The following is a 22328-nucleotide window of genomic DNA, read 5'->3' as shown; positions in this document are numbered from 1 at the left end:
TGATAGATTTTTTCATATGAAGCAGAAAGGAGGGATGATGAGTCAGGGAGGTAAAATTTAATAAACCTAATTCTCCACCATGTTTTAAGTAAGACAACAGATAATTTTATATAACACCTTTTTGTAATATATATTATTTATTCTGAACAATTGAATGTTCATGCAAATTTGCAAAAGATTTCCTAAATAATCTTTTATCGCTCCAGTTGTGTCCTTACATTGTATATTGTTTTCCAGTTATTTAGGATTGATTTCTGTTATTCATTTAGAATATAATTTTATTATTAATCAAAAAACTATATATATATATATATATATATATATATATATATATATATATATATATATATATATAGTTGAAGTCAGAATTATTAGCCCTCTTCTGTTATGCTCTAAAAGTTTTAAAAACTTATTTTTAATAAATGATTTATTTTATCTTTGCCATGATGACAGTAAATAATATTTTACTAAATATTTTTCAAGACACTTCTATACTGCTTAAAGTGACATTTAAAGGCTTAACTAGGTTAATTAGGTTAACTAGGCAGGTCAGGTTAATTAGGCAAGTTATTGTATAACGATGGTTTGTTCTGTAGACTATCGAGAAAAAAAATAGCTTAAAGGAGCTAATAATATTGTTCTTAAAATGGTAATTAAAAAATTAAAAACTGCTTTTATTCTAGCCGAAATAAAACAAATAAGAATTTCACCAGAAGAAAAAATACTATCAGACATACTGTGAAAATTTCCTAGCTCTGTTAAACATAATTTGGGAAATATTAAAAAAAAAAGAAAAAAATTGAAAGGGGGGCTAATAATTCTGACTTCAACTGTATATAAAAACTCTGTTTGATTAGAACTTAATTTAGAAAACTTTATAGGTGATACAGGTACAGGTATGTTGATTCATTTGAATCCTCAGATTCCAGGTTTTTAAATAGTCGTATCTCAAATAAATAATATCCTATTTAAACAAACATCAGTGGAAAGCTTACTTCTTGAGGTTTCGGTTGATGTATACATCTCAATTTCAGAAAACTGATACTTATGAGTGGTTTTGGGGTCAATGGTTACAAATAGGTTTTCTTACTATATGAGCAATACGTTTTGTCTCTCGTCTTTCTTTTGCCCTTTATCACAATAACCATCTTTTACGCTCAAACTTATATGCTTTAATTTGGGTTCTTTTGTCTCTCTCCTCCCAGAACGACACATGGGGTCAGCAGTACTCTTATGCCCTGTTTAAGGCCATGAGTCACATGCTGTGTATCGGGTATGGCATGTACCCTCCTGTGGGCATGACGGATGTGTGGTTGACCATCCTCAGCATGATCGTGGGCGCAACCTGCTATGCCATGTTTGTAGGCCACGCCACCGCCCTCATTCAGTCACTGGACTCATCACGCAGACAGTACCAGGAGAAGGTTAGTAAAAAATTAAATAAATTAAAAAAAAAAACTGTTAAAGTGTGCCTATTCAGATGTGCTGAGGTGAGCTAAATATGTTCCCTCATAAACATGCTATTAGCTCTTATATGCATGAATGTTTTGGCAATCAATATTACATATTTGGGTCTTTAGCCAACTGGAACACGGTCATAAACTACAGTCAAACATTCAGACACCTTTAATTTTTCAGTTCATTTAAAATGGGTTAAAATGGGACATTCTGGGTCACTATAGTGTTGAAGGGGATGTTCACAATTAGAGTCTAAATACGTCACCACTAACTGTATTTTTGCTCTTCTATGATGCTGTTATTTTTCTACGGAAAAATTAGCTGCCCTCTTGGAAGATCTGCCACTGACAAACCCTTGCTTTAGCTCTGATACAAGATTTATTTATAGAGTCAAATTTAAAAAGTGTTTGTGAACTTTCAGTTTCTTGGAGGTAATTAATCAACCATTATTACTTAAAAGTGTAAGATCCAAAGATTGTATAAAGCTGATTGGTGGGTTCTTGTCACATGACATGTGGCGTACTTGAGGCATTCTGAAAATTTGGGATACTTAAAATTCTCTGAGCTGTATGACTTTCCTGGAAAAAGCATGCATGTTGTGCCGCATGTGCATCTAACTCCTTATTTGTGTGGACATGCCAAGCATCTCCATTTGTAATAATACATTTCAGCATACATAAGATGTGACATGAAAAGCCCCAGATTTAATGACCCAATACTATATAGCTGTTGAATGCTTGATTCTAATTGGTTGACAAACATTGAACGATTATACAATAAAGCTATACTATTTGTCATGTCTCAGCGGCAATCTATTTAAAAACCTATTTAAAATATATAGTTGAATATGTGACCCTGGTCTTAACCTGCAAACATGTTGTTTGGATCAAGGGGATAAGTTTGGCTTTTATGCCAAAAATCTTCAGAGTAAATCTATGCTAATCTATATAATGACATACAGTTAGGTCCATAAATATTGGGACATTGACAGAATTCTAACATTTTTGGCTATATACACCAACACAATGGGTTTGAAATTAAATGAACATGTGTGCTTTAACTGCAGACTGTCAGCTTTAATTTGAGGGTATTTACATCCAGATCAGGTTAACGGTGTAAGAATTACAACAGTTTGCATACTGTATGTGCCTCCCTCTTGTTAAAGAACCAAAAGTAAGGGGACAGAATAATACTTATAAAGCGCCGTCCAATGAGTTCTGAAGCATTTGACTTAACATGAATCAGAATTTATCCTGCTGCTTTTTTCAGCAGTCACATCATTAATAAAAACAGAAGAACCAGTTTCATTGGCAGCCATAAATACCCACGCCATGACACTACCACCACCATGCTTCACTTTGTTTTGTTTTTTTCAGCCTAATGTTGGCTTGTTTGACTGATAGTGACAGCTCTTTGGATCTCATCTTGAGAGCTGACAGTAACAGATTCCAAATGCAAATAGCACACTCGAAATGAACTCTGGACCTTTTATCTGCTCAATATAATTGGGATAATGAGGGAATAACACACACCTGGCCATGGAACAGCTTAGAAGCCAATTGTCCACTTACTTTTGGATCCTGAACAAGAGGGAGGCACATACGCAAACTGTTGTAATTCCTACTGTTTGTAATTGCATTTCAAATTGATTGTGTTGGTGTATAGAGCCACAAATGTTACAATTGTGTCGATGTCTCAATATTTATATCATAAATATATAACTTTATGTCTCAGCACAGCTGCAACCTATTTAAAGAGATATTTAAAAATGTGACCCTAAAGTTGCATGGGATATATTTGCAATTAGGACTGCAGCACAATAATATCAGAGCTGTTCTTGAAGCCATTAAACTTAAACTGTTCGATGTTTTTGCGAAAATACTTTTTTTTTTTTTTTTACCAAAATAGCAGCATTTCCTTTAAAAAAAAACAAAAACAAAAACAAATGATCTGTCCCTTGATTTATTCATTTATTCATTTTCTTGTCAGCTTAGTCCCTTTATTAATCCGGGGTCACCACAGCGGAATGAACCACCAACTTATACAGCAAGTTTTTAAGCAGCTGATGCCCTTCCAGCCGCAACCCATCTCTGGGAAATCTCTTGATTTAATGCATTCTTAAATAATGAAAGTATTCTAGTTTTTAAACATTACTGTGTTATTTTACCGTATATTATGCAAGGAATGCTTGATGATGAGCCTTTGAAAAATTAGAAAAATCATTATTTGATAATGATTTAATGGACCACAGTGAGCTATTTGCTTATATTATAATTATCACACCTAAAGACACTGTTCAGATGTTGCACTTTAAGACATTTATCAGTTTTTTTCCTAAAACAACTTCTGTTTGAGGACACATCATTGAATGCCTAGTATTTTTATTAGATTTTCACAGTTGAAGGTTGTGAAATAATTTAAATCCTTCAGTGTATTGATATGTAACTCAGATACAGTATAAACCTGCCTGGAACTACTTTACTGTGGATTTATCTGAGAATAACTGCACACCTTAGAATGTTTATTAGAAGCAACCATTCAACAGCCCCATATATTATATTATATTATATTATATTATATTATATTATATTATATTATATTATATTATATTATATTATATTATATTATGTTATTTTATGTTATATTATGTTATATTATATCATATTATATTATATCATATTATGTTATGTTATATTATATTATATTATTTTATGTTATATTATATTATTTTATGTTATATTACATTATATTATATTATATTATTTTATGTTATATTATATTGTATTATATTATATTATATTATATTACATTACATTATATAATATTATGTTCTATTATTTTATATTATTTTATATTATATTATATTATATTATATTATATTATATTATATTATATTATATTATATTATATTATATTATATTATATATTACATAAATGCCATTTTCATGTTGCAGTGTGGACTGTGAAAATGGAGGCTTTTATTATATTATATTATATTATTTTATGTTATATTGTATTGTATTATATTATATTATATTATATTATATTATTTTATATTATATTATATTATATTATATTATATTATATTATATTATATTATTTTATATTATATTATATTATATGATATTATATTATGTTCTATTATTTTATATTATATTATATTATATTATATTATATTATTTTATATTATATTATATTATATTATATTATATTATATTATATTATATTATATTATATTATATTATGTTCTATTATTTTATATTATTTTATATTATATTATATTATATTATATTATATTATATTATATTATATTATATTATATATATTACATAAATGCCATTTTCATGTTGCAGTGTGGACTGTGAAAATGGAGGCTTTCAAAAACAATGATGCATTTTATTCATGTGATGCAGTCATGTGTGTTTCGATTAAGGTTGGAGAAAGGATGATGACTCAAACGCAGAACTAAAATGGAAACTTATTCATTTTAAATTAAAACTAAAGGAGAACAAAAAAACAACCAAGAGGGGGAAAACATTAATAAAAGCAACTAAACAAACAATCTAGGCTGGCAGGAAAGAGCAGGGCTGGACATGACAAGACAATATACTGGAAAGACGACGAACTGGCACAGAACAGCAGACAAGAGGAGACTATAAAGAGAAACAATTAACAAACAAACAAACAAGCAAGTGAACTAAATAAACTAATAATGGGTTAGCAAGGAGGGTGGGACTACACAATAGATGGCAGAGCACATGACACAATCAACACAAGCCATGTGCTCATGTAAAAAGGGACTAGAACATGCAGAAAAAAATTTAATACACATTTTTCAGGATTCAGATCATAAAATCCTGTATTAAAAACAAATGATCTGTCACTTCATTTAATGCATATTTAAATAACGAAAGTATTCTTGTTTTCAAGTATATTACTGAGCTATTTCATTGTATATCATGCAAGGAATGCTTGATGAAGAGGCTTTAAATAATTAGAAAAAATGCCTCAAGTGTGCGTTATTTTATAATGATTTACAGGACTAAAGTCAGTTATTTGCTTATATTATAATTACTACACCTAAAGACACTGTTCAACTGTTGCACTTTAAGACATTTGTCAGTTTGAGTCCTAAAACAACTTCTGTTTGAGGACAAAACATTGAATGCCTAGTATTTTATTAGATTTTCACAGTTGTAGGTTGTTGTAATATTATTTTATGGTATATTATATTATATTATATTATATTATATTATATTATATTATATTATATTATATTATATTATATTATATTATATTATATTTATCATATTATATTATATTATATTATGTTATGTTATATTATATTATATTATATTATATTATATTATATTATATTATATTATATTATATTATATTATATTATATTATAATATATTATATATTATTTTAAATTATATTTTTATGTTATATTATATTATTTTGTTGTTATATTATGCTATATATTATTTAAAATTATGTTATTATATTATATTATATTATATTATATTATATTTATCATATTATATTATATTATATTATATTATATTATATTATATTATATTATATTATATTATATTATATTATATTATATTATATTATATTATGTTATGTTATATTATATTATATTATAATATATTATATATTATTTTAAATTATATTTTTATGTTATATTATATTATTTTGTTATGTTATATTATGCTATATATTATTTTAAATTATGTTATTATATTATATTTATCATATTATATTTATCATATCATATTATATTATATTATATTATATTATATTATATTATATTATATTATATTATGTTATGTTATGTTATATTATATTATATTATATTATATTATATTATATTATATTATATTATATTATATTATATTATATTATATTACATTATATTATATATTATTTTAAATTATATTGTTCAATTCAATTCAATTCAGCTTTATTTGTATAGCGCTTTTACAATGTAGATTGTGTCAAAGCAGCTTCACATAAATAGTCATAGTAACTGGAACAGTGTAGTTCAGTTTTTAGTGTTTAAGTTTAGTTTAGTTCAGTTTAGCTCAGTTCAGTGTGATTTATTCATTACCGAGAGTTCAAACCCTGAAGAGCAAATTCATCGATGCGTAGCTCTAGCAATCCTGAACCATAATGATAACCATATTGTTATGTTATATTATATTATATTATTTTGTTATGTTATATTATGCTATATATTATTTTAAATTATGTTATTATATTATATTATATTATATTATATTATATTATATTATATTATATTATATTATATTATATTATATTATATTATATTATATTACATTTATATATAATTTCTAAATATCTCATTCGAAATGTTTGTTGGGTTAAAAGTTAAAATTAGATTCAAATGTTACAGTTACCCCTATATTTTATCATTGTGGAAAATACAAGCTATTAGAAAACCTCAAAAAATATCATATTTGTGGGTATCAATGCAAAGATCATTCTAATAAAAGTAGGCAGCCGCAGTTTCTTACATTGTTGAGCATCGCAAAGAGTTCCCAGCAGAAAACGCCTTTGAAGTCCTGTTTAAAAATAGAAAATCCAGAGTCGCAAGATGACAAGTGGAGAGAAAAATGGAAAACGGCAAGGGTTCGTGAGTTCTGAAATGCGGTTCGCAAGTCGTGGAGGTTTCTGACCTCTGCGGTGATCAATACGTGCTTTTCTCGTGTCTGTAAGTGTGCTGAAGTGGTAATTGAACTGTTGTCATTTTCTATGAGAAGAAAATAACAAGTGCTTTGACCTCTGCTGTGTTAAAAGATTCGAGTCAATTCAGCCCGACTGTTGATACAGGAGCCTGTATTGATGTGCGCTTTCCTTTTGGAAAGATGCAGCCCTTTCTTGTGTGCTGCAAATGTTTTGTTTTCTTGATTGCGTGAAGGCCAGCGCTTATGATTATGGTTTCGCAGTTTATTATTTAGAGTTCCTCTCCACATCTGTTCAAAAGGGCTTTGAAGACACAGTGAGAGAACGAATGTGAGAGACAGAGACAAGCAGATTAGGATAGAGCGAGTTCAATAGGGATAAAAATGGCTAAAGTTATAGATTTGTCCTGGTAACTTGGCTGCCGATTTTATTACCTGCTGTCACACTCAGATTTTTTATTTTTTTGTCATGGAAATGTTTTGGTATTTATTTTGCCCTCGTGTTTTGTTTCACTGGGTTTTGCATCTTTTGTTTTGTTTAACTGATTTTATGTTAAAACTCAATATCTGTCTGTCCGTCCGTCCGTCCGTCCGTCCGTCCGTCCGTCCGTCCGTCCGTCAGTCAATCAATCAATCCATCCATCCATCCATCCATCTATCTATCTATCCCCAGTCAGATCACATGGATTTGTCACGATTTCAGTACGATTTTCTTGACGTAGGAGTGTCATGGGAATTTGTAAACGACAAATGGGCATAGTGATTCAATTGATTCTTCTATTGTAATGTGGGACAGTTCACGATAACCGATACTACTGTTTGTCTGCGACGCCTCAAGACACCATCGCAGAAAGTCTAACATGTTTAATCCAACACAATCTCACGGCAATTCGTAACTTTTTAATTTAGTGGCTAATTCGTATGGATTCGTATGATCTAATTCGTACAATTTAGTACTATTTGCTCATCCCCCAATGACGGTTGGGGTTAGGGGTGGGGTTAGGTGCCACACCTCCTTTTTAAAATCGTACCATTTCGTACGACTGAACTCGTACGAATTTGTACGAATTAGCCACTAAACTGCCAAAACGTAAAATACTTACGTTTTCTCGTGAGATCAGGCTGGTTAATCATGTTTGTCTCAGTGGGTGCTGCTGTCAATTCGCTGGTCAGGTAATCAAAAAATAGGCTGCATATTTACTTATGGGTGGGTCTTGGGTGGATAAGGTCTTGGTGATGCAAACTTTAACTACCTTTTCTAAAATATTAATGTTTTAAGCATTTTTATCTGACAGACGGGCACAAATATGCAGACATCTTCAGTCTCACAACAAGTTTCTGAGTTCTCTCAGCCTTCCGACTGAGTTTGTTCTTCCGAGGTAATCTGGGAACATGTTCAGTGCTGCGAATACATTCCCTAGTAGCAAAGAATTCTGGCCCAGATTTGGCATAAAGCTGGCACAGCAGGCATTCATCCGGCACTGGCATACAGCATGTGGGCCAAACATGTACCGGGTTTGGCAGAGGTGGCACCGTCTTTAAGGCGGCACACAAAATTTGGGCCAGATGAAAAACGTAGTATTTGGCCCAGATTTAAAAATGTGATAAGTGGGCCATTTGAGTTTGGCCAGTCTTCACCCACATTTAAAATACACTAAAATAATTTTTGAGTAAAGAAAAAAAATTCTACCAATCAGGTCACTTTGAGAAAAAGCGTGCCCATAGTGTGCCTAAAGCACATCACTCCATGGGTTTATCAATTTCATTGCAATCGTGACACACCAACCTATCTGGCCCAGTTCAGGCCCAGTTATGAGTTATTAACTTGGCTGAGACTTGGCCCAGATATGGTCCCTGTTTGGCCCTTGTCTGGAAGCCAGATTTGGTCCAGTCATGTACCGTAATTCACTGCGGCATGTGGGCCAAGCAAAACCTGATTGTGTGGGCCAGAGCTGGGCCAGAGAAATTTTGCTATGTGGGTTGTAAAAGCATTTCCTGCTTTTTCAAATTTGTCATTAATAGTGAAAACAGTTTAATATAGGCTTCTCTGAAATGTGAATATGTCACTTTAATTTTATTCAGGCTAGACTATTATTTTATTTAACAAACCAACACATTCTCATGGCAATTCGTGTTTTGTTGCATATAGCGAACTTGTTTTGAAGAGTATTACATCAAATGTTTTTCGTTATTTTTGTTTGTAGATAACGAACCAACAAAAGATGTTTCATATTAAGATACAAATAAACCAAATGAAATTAGTTTCAAAAGAAGAAAAGTCTATGAATTGTATTTTTGTTTGTGCCCTTCCACTACTCAACTTTACGGGTGGATGATTTGTTTCGCTCTGTGGAAAATAAGAATTTAATGTATGCTTTTACTGTTATTGTTGTATCACAAATCTCTGTCATATATTTGCAAATCTTTTAATATGTCATTATTTTACAGATTATGTCATAAGCATCTGATTTTTCCTCTGTGCTGATGTGCTCTCATTTTCTCTGTCTCACTTGCGGGAAGGTCAGGCGAGGGATAGACATGGGACAATAACCGTTTTCAAGGTATACCGCGGTTTGGTAAAGTTAAGGTTTTAAAACCACCAAAATGTTCTGTAATACCGTTCGTAAGATATGTGCAGGATTTATTTATTTACATTTTTGTTCGTTTTTTTAGGACAACAGTATCTTCAGCAGAAAAAACAAATATCTAAAGATGCGTTTGCAAATAAATCTGCTTTTTTAAACAAATGAAGAGAGCAGAAGCCAATGATTCATTTGAATAATATGGCCTGACATGTTTACTGCTCCATATTTATCAGAAATCTTTCAAAAAAATAGAACATATTGCTTTCAAAGGGGATTTTTTTTGTTTGTTTTTTACCCAGACATTTAAAAAGAATATATTTAAGAGCAGTGAGCACAATATTATGATAATGTGAAACAGTGATAATTTTATGCAAGGTTATCATACCATGAAAATCTTATACCGGCCCATGCCTAGCGAAGGAGTGTTTAATAAGCAACCATGGCAGGAAAATTTACATTTAGATTTCAAAGAAAACATCTTAAAATTAAAAAGGAATTAATACGTTTGATCCTATCCATGTCGTAAGGAACACCCTTAAATAATGTCGTTATTAGTAGTCAGCAAGCATTAGTGTTGAAAACTGAAATAAGATTAAAAAAAAAGTTTCAATTGAGAAAATAAATTTGTTATAGCAACACTTAGAACTGCTATGAAAAGTAACGCTTGCTATAGACTATAGGCATGTTACCCACGACAAGTCAAGATTTTATCGCATAATCTGACATAGTGACTTTCGTATCCAACAACAAAAGTCTGTGATCTGACCGGAGCTTTATATTTAGTTTTTTTGTTTATTTTACCTTTTTTATCTTTTTTTTTATTTTTGTTTTTTGTGACTTTTAATTCTGCTTCATGGTTTGTTTTGCTTTTTTACACCTTTAACACTTTGGATTAATACCTTTGATGTATCTTTTTTGTTTGTTTTGCATTTGTGTTTGTGTGTTTTTCTTTTCTTTTCTTTTCGTTTTTCTTTTCTTTCTTTTCTTTCTTTTTTTTGCTTAGTTGTTTTTTTTTTTTTGTTTCTTTGATGGTGAAAATTCCTTTTAAATAACAACTACTAGGTCGCTTAATTTTTGCTTTGAATTTGTTTGTTAATGTTTTGCTTTTTTAAGCTGCAGTTTTTTTTTTAAACAACTAAATATTTTTATAACAAATGATGATGAGCAAGCCTTTTTTTGAAAGCCTATGTTTTAATTGTAAACTTTCAGTTTTTCACTTTCCTGTTTCTGTTTTTCCTTTATTTTAATGTCATTTTTATTTTGCAAACAGTATCTGATTTCTGTAAAATACATTTCATTGGAATGGTAGGGCAATTTTGAGAAACAGTCTAAGCTGCCATTTTCTGTTTGCTGCCTTATCTTTTTGTTTATTTTAATTCAAATTCAAGTTTCGTTCCACAGCCGATTAACAAAAGATGCACAGTATTACATTACAGTCAAAATAAATAAAAAAACAAGGTGTTGTGCATAGGGTGGACTGAATATAACCATTCCTTATTATTTATTTACTCATCATGGTTCCACAGTACATAATTACATATTACATATATAATTAAAAGACCCTCTGCCTATCTGTTCAAAGGGTTTTTGAAGACACAAACACTATCACGAGTTACAGAGAGAGAGAGAGGTAGAGAGGGAGAAAGAAGATTAGGTTAGTTCACCAGGGATAAAAAAAAATCACTGAAGTTGTCAATTTATCGCGTTAACTTTTAGGAGGCGATTTCATTACCTGCAGTATTTGGGCTTCCACACTTCGACTGGATCTCCGTCTCTCTCTCTCTCCTCAGTGTCAACATGATTACCGGCATCCGTTTCCAGAAAAAGGACGAATTCCAATGACACACTTTTTTCTGACGCCATGAGTCATGCTGGCCTTACGCTGGCATTTCAGAGCGACTTCACAGCCTCACAGTCGCAACCTGTAACAGTATAACAAGACATTATTCCTGGAGTCTGAACTCATCCTGTTGGTTTTGTCCTCTGCCCTTGAATATGATAATAGATGAGCCGCTTAATGTGTTCCTGATTCCTGCAAAAAAAAAAACTATTTGCTTTAGATTTTAGATTTGAGTTACATTACATTTCATATGTCATGATTTGTATAGTTTTTTTGTTACATTAAATTTTAAAAACATGGCAAAAGCAAATCTTTTTTTTTTTTAGTTTTTATCTTGTTTTTTTAAAGGAGGCTTCCATTTAGTTACATTCGTTTTGTTCCATTCAGATAGATAATGATAGATGAGCCAGTTAAAGTGTTCTTGATTCCTCTGTTTGAAGCATTGTGATGTTATGATATGATATTCGAATGAACATTAGAATTATTTTTCATATACACTACCAGTCGAAAGTTTGGTGTCAGTAGTATTTTTAAATGTTTTAAAATAAGCTTATCCTGCTCACCCATGCTGCATTTATTTATCCAAAAATACAATACAAATTGTAAAATGTTATTGCTCTATAAAATAACAGTTCACAAGCAGTGTAGTTGACAGCAAACAAAGATTTTTTTTGTTTGGTAAACAGTCAGATTTTTTTATATATTTATTTTGTTTATTTATGTAGTATTTTTTTATTTTTGGTTTACTTTCAGTTCTTATGTTGCACTACATTTTATGTAGCATTTTGTTTAATTACATTACATTGTAAAGGGCAACATTTTTGTCTTGTTTTTTTACAATACAATAAGACAAAACATGATTTTTTTATATGGGAAATAAATTGCCTCTTTTTTGATACATTACCTTTTATAAGGCAATATATTTTGCTTAGTTTCTTTTTTTGTTTTAGGTCTAATATATTTTGTTTAGTTTTTCTTGTTACATGTTTTATAGAGAGAAAGAGAAGAAAGAAAGAGGAAACACACACAGGAACAATACACACTAGCATTGTCAAAAACACTGTAACTCAATATTTAACACTATTTATAGCACGTTTTGCTAATTTTATTTTGAGTATGAGTTTTGTCTCACTTTTTAAATATATTTTGTTACGTTATATTTTTATAGCAAAATACATTTTCATGTTTTTATTACATTTTGTTACATTACATTTCATAATGCAATATCTTTTTGTTTCGATACATTACATGTTTTTAGGTTACATTTTGTTGCATTATTTGTTTTGTTACGACAGCTCTTAGGGCTCTATTTTGACGGTCCGTGCGCAAAGCGCAAAACGCAGGGCGCAAACGCTTTCAGGGCATGTCAGAATGCATTTTTGCTAATTTAAGGATGGGAAAATCCCCTTTGCGCCGTGGCGCATGGTCTAAAAGGGTTAAGTTTATTTTCTTAATGAGTTATAGGTGTGTTTTGAGAATAAACCAATCAGTCTCATCTCCCATTCCCTTTAAGAGCCTTGCGACGCGCCATAAGCGCATTTGCTATTTACATGACATAAATTAAGTGGAAGTGGAAAAACTGAGCATTTCACAAGCAAACAGTTAACAGTTTTTTTTTTAACAGAAAACAGTTGAACAGAGCATCTACCGAAAATGAGAGATAAATGATCTACTTTCACTTTCGCTCTCGTGGATAGGAAAACCTTTACGCACAGACATCAATTAGCCTATAAATAATTAATTTCGTTTGTTAAGCGCAAAGATTTGTTTCAAAACTATTTCTAAATTCAGTTCTAATTTCCAGCAAACGAATAAATGAACAGTAATAATGAAGTGTGGTCAAAATTATATCAAAATACACATGCTCTGCCCCATATGGTCTAAAACCTGCAGGTGGGCAAATCTAAGCTTGTTTTTAATAAAACAAATATAAATATGGATATAATAAATAATACTGCTAATAATAATAACATTATACAAAAGCAAATTGTTATGAATAAACTGAAAAAGCCTCCCGAGATGAAGAAGACATAAAAGCAGTGATTTTTCATATTTATGTAGGCTAGAAAATAATATGTTTTGTAATATTTTAATCCTTTATATTTATATCCTATATATATCCTTAATATTTTATTTTTTTCATATGTAAAGATATTTGTGTATTGCTCTACATTTATGTGTGTATTAAGCAGTGTGTAAGCGAGGCACAACTCTGCACTTGACTTTAGACCGGGTTTGTTTTGGTCTAATGCAAAATCTATTATAGTTTCTCAAAATAGTAACGCGCCAGCGGTCCGCCTCAGAACGCCTTAGTTTTTAGACCAGAACGCCTATGGGCGCACAAATGTGCGCAAATGCATTTGCTATTTAAACAGCGTAGCGCAACGCCTCAAAACGACTCTTGCACCAAGCTGAAACTAGCAAAAGACTATTACGCCGCGTCTTGCGCCACATTGCGCCGGGTGTATGATAGGGCCCTTAAAGTCACAATATAACAGTATCGTGACATTATTCCTATAGTTTGAACTCATCATGTTGGTTTTGTCCAAAGCTGTTTTTTTTGTTTGGTAACTATATATTGAGATCTATAAATATGCTATTATAAAGTGAAACCAAGGTTATCAGATGGTACAGTGGTTGCCTTCAAAACATTGCAGTAGGCAAGGGACATCACCATGATCTCAGATTGACGTTGTACCCCAATGTTGTGGGACCAGTGGTGTAAAGTAACAAATAACAAATACTCAAATTACTGTAATTGAGTAGTTTTTCTTAAGAATTGTAATTTACTAAGTAGTTTTATAAATGTGTACTTTTTCTTTCACTTCAGTACATTTTTAGTTCTGTAATGGTACTTTTACTCCAATACTTCAACCTGCAGTCACTACGTTGTTTTTTCTTGTCTATGGGGATTTTGGTTACTTTTCTAACACAACCTAAAATCAATCAAATATCAATCTTTATCGGACATCAAAATAAAGTTGTCCTTAGACGCTGACTAGACATTGAATTTTTGTCACCTGACGTCACAACCTAAATCTAACCTAATATTAATGTCTTATGATGTTGTGTACTTACTTGGCAATAACTAAATGCACTACAGAATGTTACGTTTACACACATTACTTGTAAATGCAAATTACTTGTAAATGCATCAGCTTTTTACATCGTATTACTCACTACTCTTGTACATTTGAACAGTCTACTTTTTACTCTGACTTTGAGTAATATTTTTAGCCAAGTAATGGTATTTTAACTCAAGATTGATTTTCCAGTACTCTTTCCCTTAGGCCAATGTCATAGTCCAACATCGAACTGAGATTGCATTTTGGTTACTTTCCAACGCAACCTGAAAACAACAAAATATGAATGTCTAATGATGTTACAGCTTGACAATGTGTGGACGTTATAACCATGACGTCTATCAGACGTTGGATTTTAGTTGCCATACTTGATGAATAAATGTCTATTTGTCGACAATATGATGTTGGGTTAAGATGTTGGATCGCCGTTGAGTTTTGGTCACTTTTCAACACAACCTAAAATCAACAAAAAAATAAACGTCATTTCACGTCATTATTGCACATCAAAATAATATTGTCCTTAAACGTCTTATAACGTTGTGTCTCTGCTGGGATTACGTTGTTTTTAAAGTAATAAACAAGACTTTCTTGCATTGTTTTTGCTTTGCATTTTATGTTTTCGTTTTGTAGTTTGTAGGTGATAAACATTCCCATCATCTTCGTAACATAAATAATAATAAATAACTTGTGACAAACAAGCATTTCTTGCTTTGTGATTTTAGTTTTTTCCCAGCAGGCACACAACATCATAAGACATTAAAATTTGTTTAGATTCAGGTCGTAATGCCGAGTGACCAAAATTCTACGTTGTGTTGGAAAGCTACTAAAATCCAACGTCAAGCTGTCACATAACTGGACATTGATATTTAGTTGTTTTTAGGTTGCGTTAGAAAGTCACCCAAATCTAAAGTCTGTCTAGTGTTAGACATTGACGTTTGCCAGACGTTGGGTTTTGATGTAAAACAGATTCTTAATTCCACCTAAATGCAACATCCCCACGATGTTGGGGTACAACGTCAATCTGACATCGTGTTGATGTCCTGTGCCTGCTGGGTTGTTTTACCTTTTTTTTGTATCTTTAGATGTTTTCTCACGTTAATATACGTTATGTTTTGTTACATTGTTTTGTTTCACTGTGCGATTTGGTTGTTTTTAGGTTGCGTTGAAAAGTGACCAAAATCTAAAATCTGTCCGACGTTGGACATTGATGTCAGCCTGACATTGGATTCTGACGTCAAACCGTTTTATTAAGAGTTCACACTTAGCTCATGATTGATTCTAAAGCTTGTCTAGCATGCTGTCTCGGGACAGAGCCCTGTGCTCATAAGATTCTCGAGCACAGGGCTCCCTCCTGTTTGCAAGGCGAGAGGGGAGTTTGAGCTCGGGTAGATCTCGAGAACTCGGCTGCTGTGGTAGCTAACGAACAGATAGTGACTGTTCTTAAGAGATAACTCACAGAACACACAGAAAGGTCTGCTGGCTTGGTAAGGACTAGAACCAGTGACGTTCTTGCTGTGAGGCAACAGTGCTAATCACTGGGCCACCGTGCCACCCTTCAGGGAAAGGAGGAGGAGTAGGGGTGGAAGGGGCATCCTACAAAACGTAGATGGCTGTTATATGGAACTTAAGGTATTTATAGTAGTTTAGGAATCGCCTGATTGGTGAATCCTAAATTGAATAATGCAGGCTCCAAGCAATCATAAGCACGTGATTCTCTCGAATGTAGTTTATAAATAAACTTCACTTAATTTCCACTCAAAATTCAACATCCTCCTGATGTTGGGGTACATTGTCAATCTGACATCATGTTGAAGTCCTGTGCCTGCTGGGTTGTTTTATATTTAGTGCTTTCTTTTTTGTATGTTTATGTACTGTATATTTTCACATCTTAATCTACGTTGTTGTGTTACATTGTTATGTTTCATAATGCGACTTCATCCCCTCACATTCGTAACACAACAGTATAGCGCGGCATTATTCCTGTAGCTTGAACTCATCCTGTTGGTTTTGTCCTCTGCCCTTGAATATGATAATAGAAGAGCCACTCCAAGTGTTCCTGTACCGGTGAAATGTTCGCAGCTGACATGGCAGGAACATTAGCATGTGGTGAAGGGCACATTGGAACCGGCGACCGTCGACAGCCAAGACAGGAGTTCATAGAAGCGGGAGAGAGAAAGCAAAATGGCTAGTGACAGAAGAAAGTTTATTCGAAAGGACAGGAGAGCTGTGCGGCGTAACGTCGCAGTGCTGCAGACAAACTCAAAGACGCGAATGAAATAACAAAGAGAAGGGTAAAATAAACCCTATCAATACTGTACGTCCTACCTTGAAGCCAAAGAGACAGGCATGGAGAAAGGGACAAACAGAGAGACAATGATAAATGGGGAGATGTGAAAATACTGCCGAGCTTTGCAAATGGAGCCTGCCGTAAATATGGAGGCAGACAGTTATTCAGAGCAAGGAAGTGTTTAGCGAGACATTATGTCGATATTTGTTTATCAGGGGAGTAGTGTGGGCTAACACCTGAGGGTTTAAAGGATGTTTGTGCCAAATTATAGGCCAAATTATACATGACAATGTTAGGGGGGGAAGCAACAACAATGGGTTACTATGAGCTGCTTCAATTTAAGTGTGAAATATTCTACTTTTACCGCTACTATAGTAAAGAAATGGTACAGATGGCAATTTTTATAATGATTTACATATGCAGTCCTGAATAAGTGACGTATCTTACAATCATATGAATATGCCAAGGATGATGATGCTTGTCATTTGATTAAACATTAGATGGTTCATTAGTGACAATAAGCAAGACATTTATTTTTTTTATAATTCAGTCAAATTTGTATTTTGTTTTGCTCTGGATTTTTTTCTTGTTTTTTATTTTGTTTATGTAAAACAGATTTTCAGATTCCTCTGATGTTAAAGTGGCGCCATTAAAAAGCTTTCGATTGTTTTGTGTTTACAGTTTTTCTCAGTTGCTTTGGCTCAACTCTTGGTTTGATTTTTTTTAAACAGTTATTTAGGATTTCCTAACAATTAGCTTATTGTTCAAAACAAATTGTGATTTCTTATTGATTTGAGCCAATTGCAGATGCTTTGGCTCATGTGTGCGAAAAGGAAGTACAATTGTCTGTAGTTTGGACAAAAATAATTGTATATGGCTTGTTGATCAAGACAATGAGTCAATTTTCATTTAAATTGTCAAACTCTTCACAGTTTCTCAACCATCTTTCGTTTAAGCCATCGCACTCAAAACAATTTATTCAAATATTTATTCAAGAAAGCACATGTTTAGAACATAAATATCTGATATTGACGTTGTTTTATTACAAGTAATAAATCAGTAAATGACATTTAATTGCTGTACAGTTTGCATCAGCTATTTAACTAATCATGTTTGGAAGCATATACAAACACATACATGTTGGACGTGTAATCTCTGACGAGGCCAAAAAGAGAAACAGGATGGCCACCAAGAATACAGTTTTTCAAGGTTGCTATTTAGTAGGTTTTTTTGTTTGTTTGTTTGTTCATTCTTGGTAACATAAAAAATATGAAAAAGACAATATAGTAATTTTACAAACAAGACTGCACTACACATGTAATACAATTGTACAAACATAAATATACTGTATAAATACAAATGTTCCAGGTTTACTTTTTTCCCCAATTTCTGTTCAACGGAGAGATTTTTTCAACACATTTATAAACATAATAGTTTTAATAACTCATCTGTATTAACTGATTTATTTTATCTTTTTATCTTTTTTATCTTTTGCTATTATGACAGTAAACTATTACTAAAGAGTACTATTTTACTACATATTTTTCAAGACACTTCTATACAGCTTAAAGTGACATGAGGGTTTGTTCTGAAGACTATCGAAAATATAGAGCTTACAGGGGCTAATAATTTTGACATAAAAATGGTTAATAAAAATTTTTAAAACTGCTTTTATTCTAGCCGGATTAAAACAAATAAGACTTTCTCCAGAAGAAAAAATATTATCAGACATACTGTGAAAATTTTCTTGCACAGCTAAAAATAATTTGGGAAATGGTTTTAAAATTAAAAATAAAATCAAAGGGGGCTAATAATTCTGATATCAACTGTGTGTGTGTGTGTGTGTGTGTGTGTGTGTGTGTGTGTGTGTGTGTGTGTGTGTGTGTGTATATATATATATATATATATATATATATATATATATATATATATATATATATATATATATATATATATATATATATATATATATATACATATTCTTTTTTTCCTTCTCTCTGTGTACTAATAACCCTTCTCAACAAGTATCAGATTTTTTAAAACTTTAATTTCCATGGTTGACTGTCATGGTGAAAAAACAACTAATCATGTTGTGGCTCACACAATGACAAATACAATTTGTTTTGGAGGTCTTGGCCAAATTGCTGACATCATAACTTTTTTGAAGCATGGATTTAATGTTTTGAGAAAGTAACTATGTTTTGCAGACATGCTATAAAGTTCTAAAGTTCCAGAAAACTGTTTTGACTTTTGCACTTACAGTTAGACAATGTTAAGTCTGTTTTAAAAAATGTGCCAATGTAAATGAGAAAAACTGTAACAATTAACCTAAGGTGATTGTAAGTCCTTTTTAATTTTATTCATTTATTTATTGCACCCTATATAGGCTTTTTTGTTAAGCTTTTTTTTTTTTTTTTTGCTCTGCATTTTGTTGTTTAGTTGTTGTTTGTTTAGTTGTTTTCATTGCACTTTGTTCGCCTTTTGTTTTATTATTATTTTTTTTTGTTTCACATTTATTTTTGCTCCCCAATTTATTTTACTTTTTGATTCTTTCATGATTTCCATTTGATTGTTTTGTAGTCTTTTTATTGTTTATGCTTTGTTTTGTTCTGCCTTTTAGTTTTTCTTTTTTGTTTATTTGTTTGTTTATGTTGTTTTCTGTTTTGTTACTTCATATTTAGATTTTGTTCTGTTGGGTTTGGTCTTGTTTGCCCAACAAAGGTCCTATATCGGTTTTTACAGAATGTTATAAAACACATTGTTTCATCCTTTGTAAAGTTTATACATAAATAAATTTCAAGAGGATCACATGCTTATGATTGACCACAGCAGGTCCAGTCCAGTATTAGCAATAACTTGTTACACCAATCAGATAAATTCAAATACATATAAACAGCCAGTTTTCCATACCTTAGCCATCTTTGTTTTGAAGAATCCCTCCATCCACCCCTCTTCCTTCCCCTCTTTATTAACAAAATAGGGAGGAGCTCTCGAGACCTACCTGAGCTTAGACTCCCCACTCACCCAATGAACCCTGGGCTCGAGGTTCTCTCGGGTTCAAGGTTCTCTCCCAGGACAGCATGCCAAACTCGCTCTTACTTATCAATCATCAGCTAAGTGTGAACTCTAGAATATATATATTTTATCTAGCTAAAATCTTTGATGTTACTTGGTTTCATACTTGAGTTTGCTATTGCCTTTAAACAATATTGACCCAAATATTTAAAAGAATCTCATTAGTATTTCTGAAATATTCATGCTTATAATGTTGCCTATTTGTCATTTGTACAGTACAAGCAAGTGGAGCAGTACATGTCCTTCCACAAACTTCCAGCAGACATGCGGCAAAGGATCCATGATTATTATGAGCATCGCTATCAGGGCAAGATGTTTGATGAGGAGAGCATTCTGGGAGAACTAAACGAGCCGCTCAGAGAGGTCAGTAGAAATGTTTAGCAAGCAAGTTAGTGTTTCCATCAGCGTTTGATATTTTGGATGGCATTTCTGGTTTGGAAAACTTTAAATTCAAATGAACTGAAACAAATCACTAAAAACAGTAATGTTGGGAGACAATTCATTTTACTTATTGTGCAATTTAAAAACAAGAAAGGCATTGTTTTGGGTATTTAAGATTATCCTTCATTAAAATAATGCTATATGCTTGGTAATTTAGCATGAGATTAATATCTTATGTGTATCTGTGGCCAAAGCTCAATGTTTTGTTTTAATATTTTTTTTCTTTGAATTCCATAGAGTACAGTAATATTTATTATGTGCCTGTAATATTGATGTGAAAAGACGTGTTTTGTGTTTTTATGGTTATTTATCCTGAAAGTTATTTGTTATTTTTCAATTTTAATATTCCGTGAATGAACTGTAAAGACAATAATAGCACCTTGTTGTACCATTAAAAGCATTAAACTCCTTGTTTACGGTTTCATGTAATCTACTCCCATAATTTACACAAAGCATCATGGGACATAATAAAAACATGGTTAATTTCTTTCTGCAGCTTGTATTCTACTATTAACCATCCACTTTTTGGTATTGTTTGTTATATACAGGAAATAATCAGCTTTAACTGTCGAAAGCTTGTTGCCACAATGCCGTTGTTCGCCAATGCGGATCCAAATTTTGTGACCTCCATGCTCACCAAGCTGCGTTTCGAGGTGTTCCAGCCAGGAGATTACATTATCAGAGAAGGGACCGTCGGCAAGAAGATGTACTTTATACAACACGGTGTACTAACTGTCCTGACGAAGGGCAGCAAAGAGACAAAGATCTCGGACGGGTCTTATTTTGGAGGTAAGAGAACACTGATATTATTACTGATTGAATGTTTTCATACAACATGTACTTGGTTTTGAAATTTGACTTGGCGTAATACAGATTGGTTAGCACTGTCACCTAACAGCAAGAAGGTCGCTGGTTCGAGTCCCAGCTGGGCCAGATGACATTTCTGTGTGGAGATTGCACATTCTCCGAGGGTTTCCTCCGGGTGCTCCGGTTCCTCACACAGTCCAAAGACATGTATAGGTGAATTGAATAATCTAAATTGTCTGTAGTGTATGAGTGTAAATGAGTGCGCATAGGTGTTTTCCCAGTACTGGGTTGCAGCTGGAAAGGCATATGCTGCATAAAAAACATATGCTGGAATAGTTGGTGGTTCATTTCACTGTGGCAACCCCTGATTAATAAAAGACTAAGCTGAAAGAAAATGAATGACTGAAAATCAGTAATACTGAATTAGTTTTTAAAAGGGGCAATTCCCACAAAAAAAGAAAAACAAAGTCTGTCAACATTTACCTCATTACCTCAAAATGTCATATGCCATAAACAAATGCAAGCTGAACATAAATCTACAGTAGCAAAAATACCTTAGGCACACATAATTGCACATTTCTCACATTGCCATCAGCCTTGCCAACAAAAGGAATGCGTATTAACAAACAATGTGTGCTTAAATAGTGTGGGGATTAAATAATTCAGTTTCAATCAGTTCAAGTGGGAACATTTTTGTCCTTATAGTCATGAGTGTAACTATTTATGTACCTAGTATTAAAACAGATATATATATATATATATATATATATATATATATATATATATATATATATATATATATATATATATATATATATATATATATATATATATCCCTTATTTTTTCCTGTGTCATTATCTTCAGATTGTTTTTATTATCTCTGGTTTTTATTTTGATGGTTCAAATAAATAAGCCATCAAACCATCAAAATACATGTATAATTCAATAAAATCATTACATTTACTTATTTTAACAACAATATAGCAACAGGCTTGTAAATAAAATCAGTTTTGTTGTTGTTAAAATGAAAGCATGGACTA

At 32.0% G+C, this 22328-nt stretch overlaps 1 protein-coding gene across 1 annotated transcript in view; it reads left to right on the top strand.

The window, feature by feature from the left end:
• Positions 1 to 22328, top strand: part of hcn4l (hyperpolarization activated cyclic nucleotide-gated potassium channel 4l) — a 109168-nt gene that overhangs the window by 62301 nt on the left and 24539 nt on the right. Inside the window, exons 4-6 of the mRNA XM_679638.10 lie at positions 1206 to 1424; positions 20256 to 20402; positions 21029 to 21269. Of these exons, the coding sequence (XP_684730.6) occupies positions 1206 to 1424; positions 20256 to 20402; positions 21029 to 21269 (607 nt within the window). The remainder of the gene's footprint in view (positions 1 to 1205; positions 1425 to 20255; positions 20403 to 21028; positions 21270 to 22328) is intronic.

Source organism: Danio rerio, chromosome 25 (genome assembly GCF_049306965.1).
Source record: "Danio rerio strain Tuebingen ecotype United States chromosome 25, GRCz12tu, whole genome shotgun sequence".
In the NCBI taxonomy this organism is placed as follows: Eukaryota; Metazoa; Chordata; class Actinopteri; order Cypriniformes; family Danionidae; genus Danio; species Danio rerio.
This window is presented reverse-complemented; position numbering and strand designations above follow the sequence as displayed.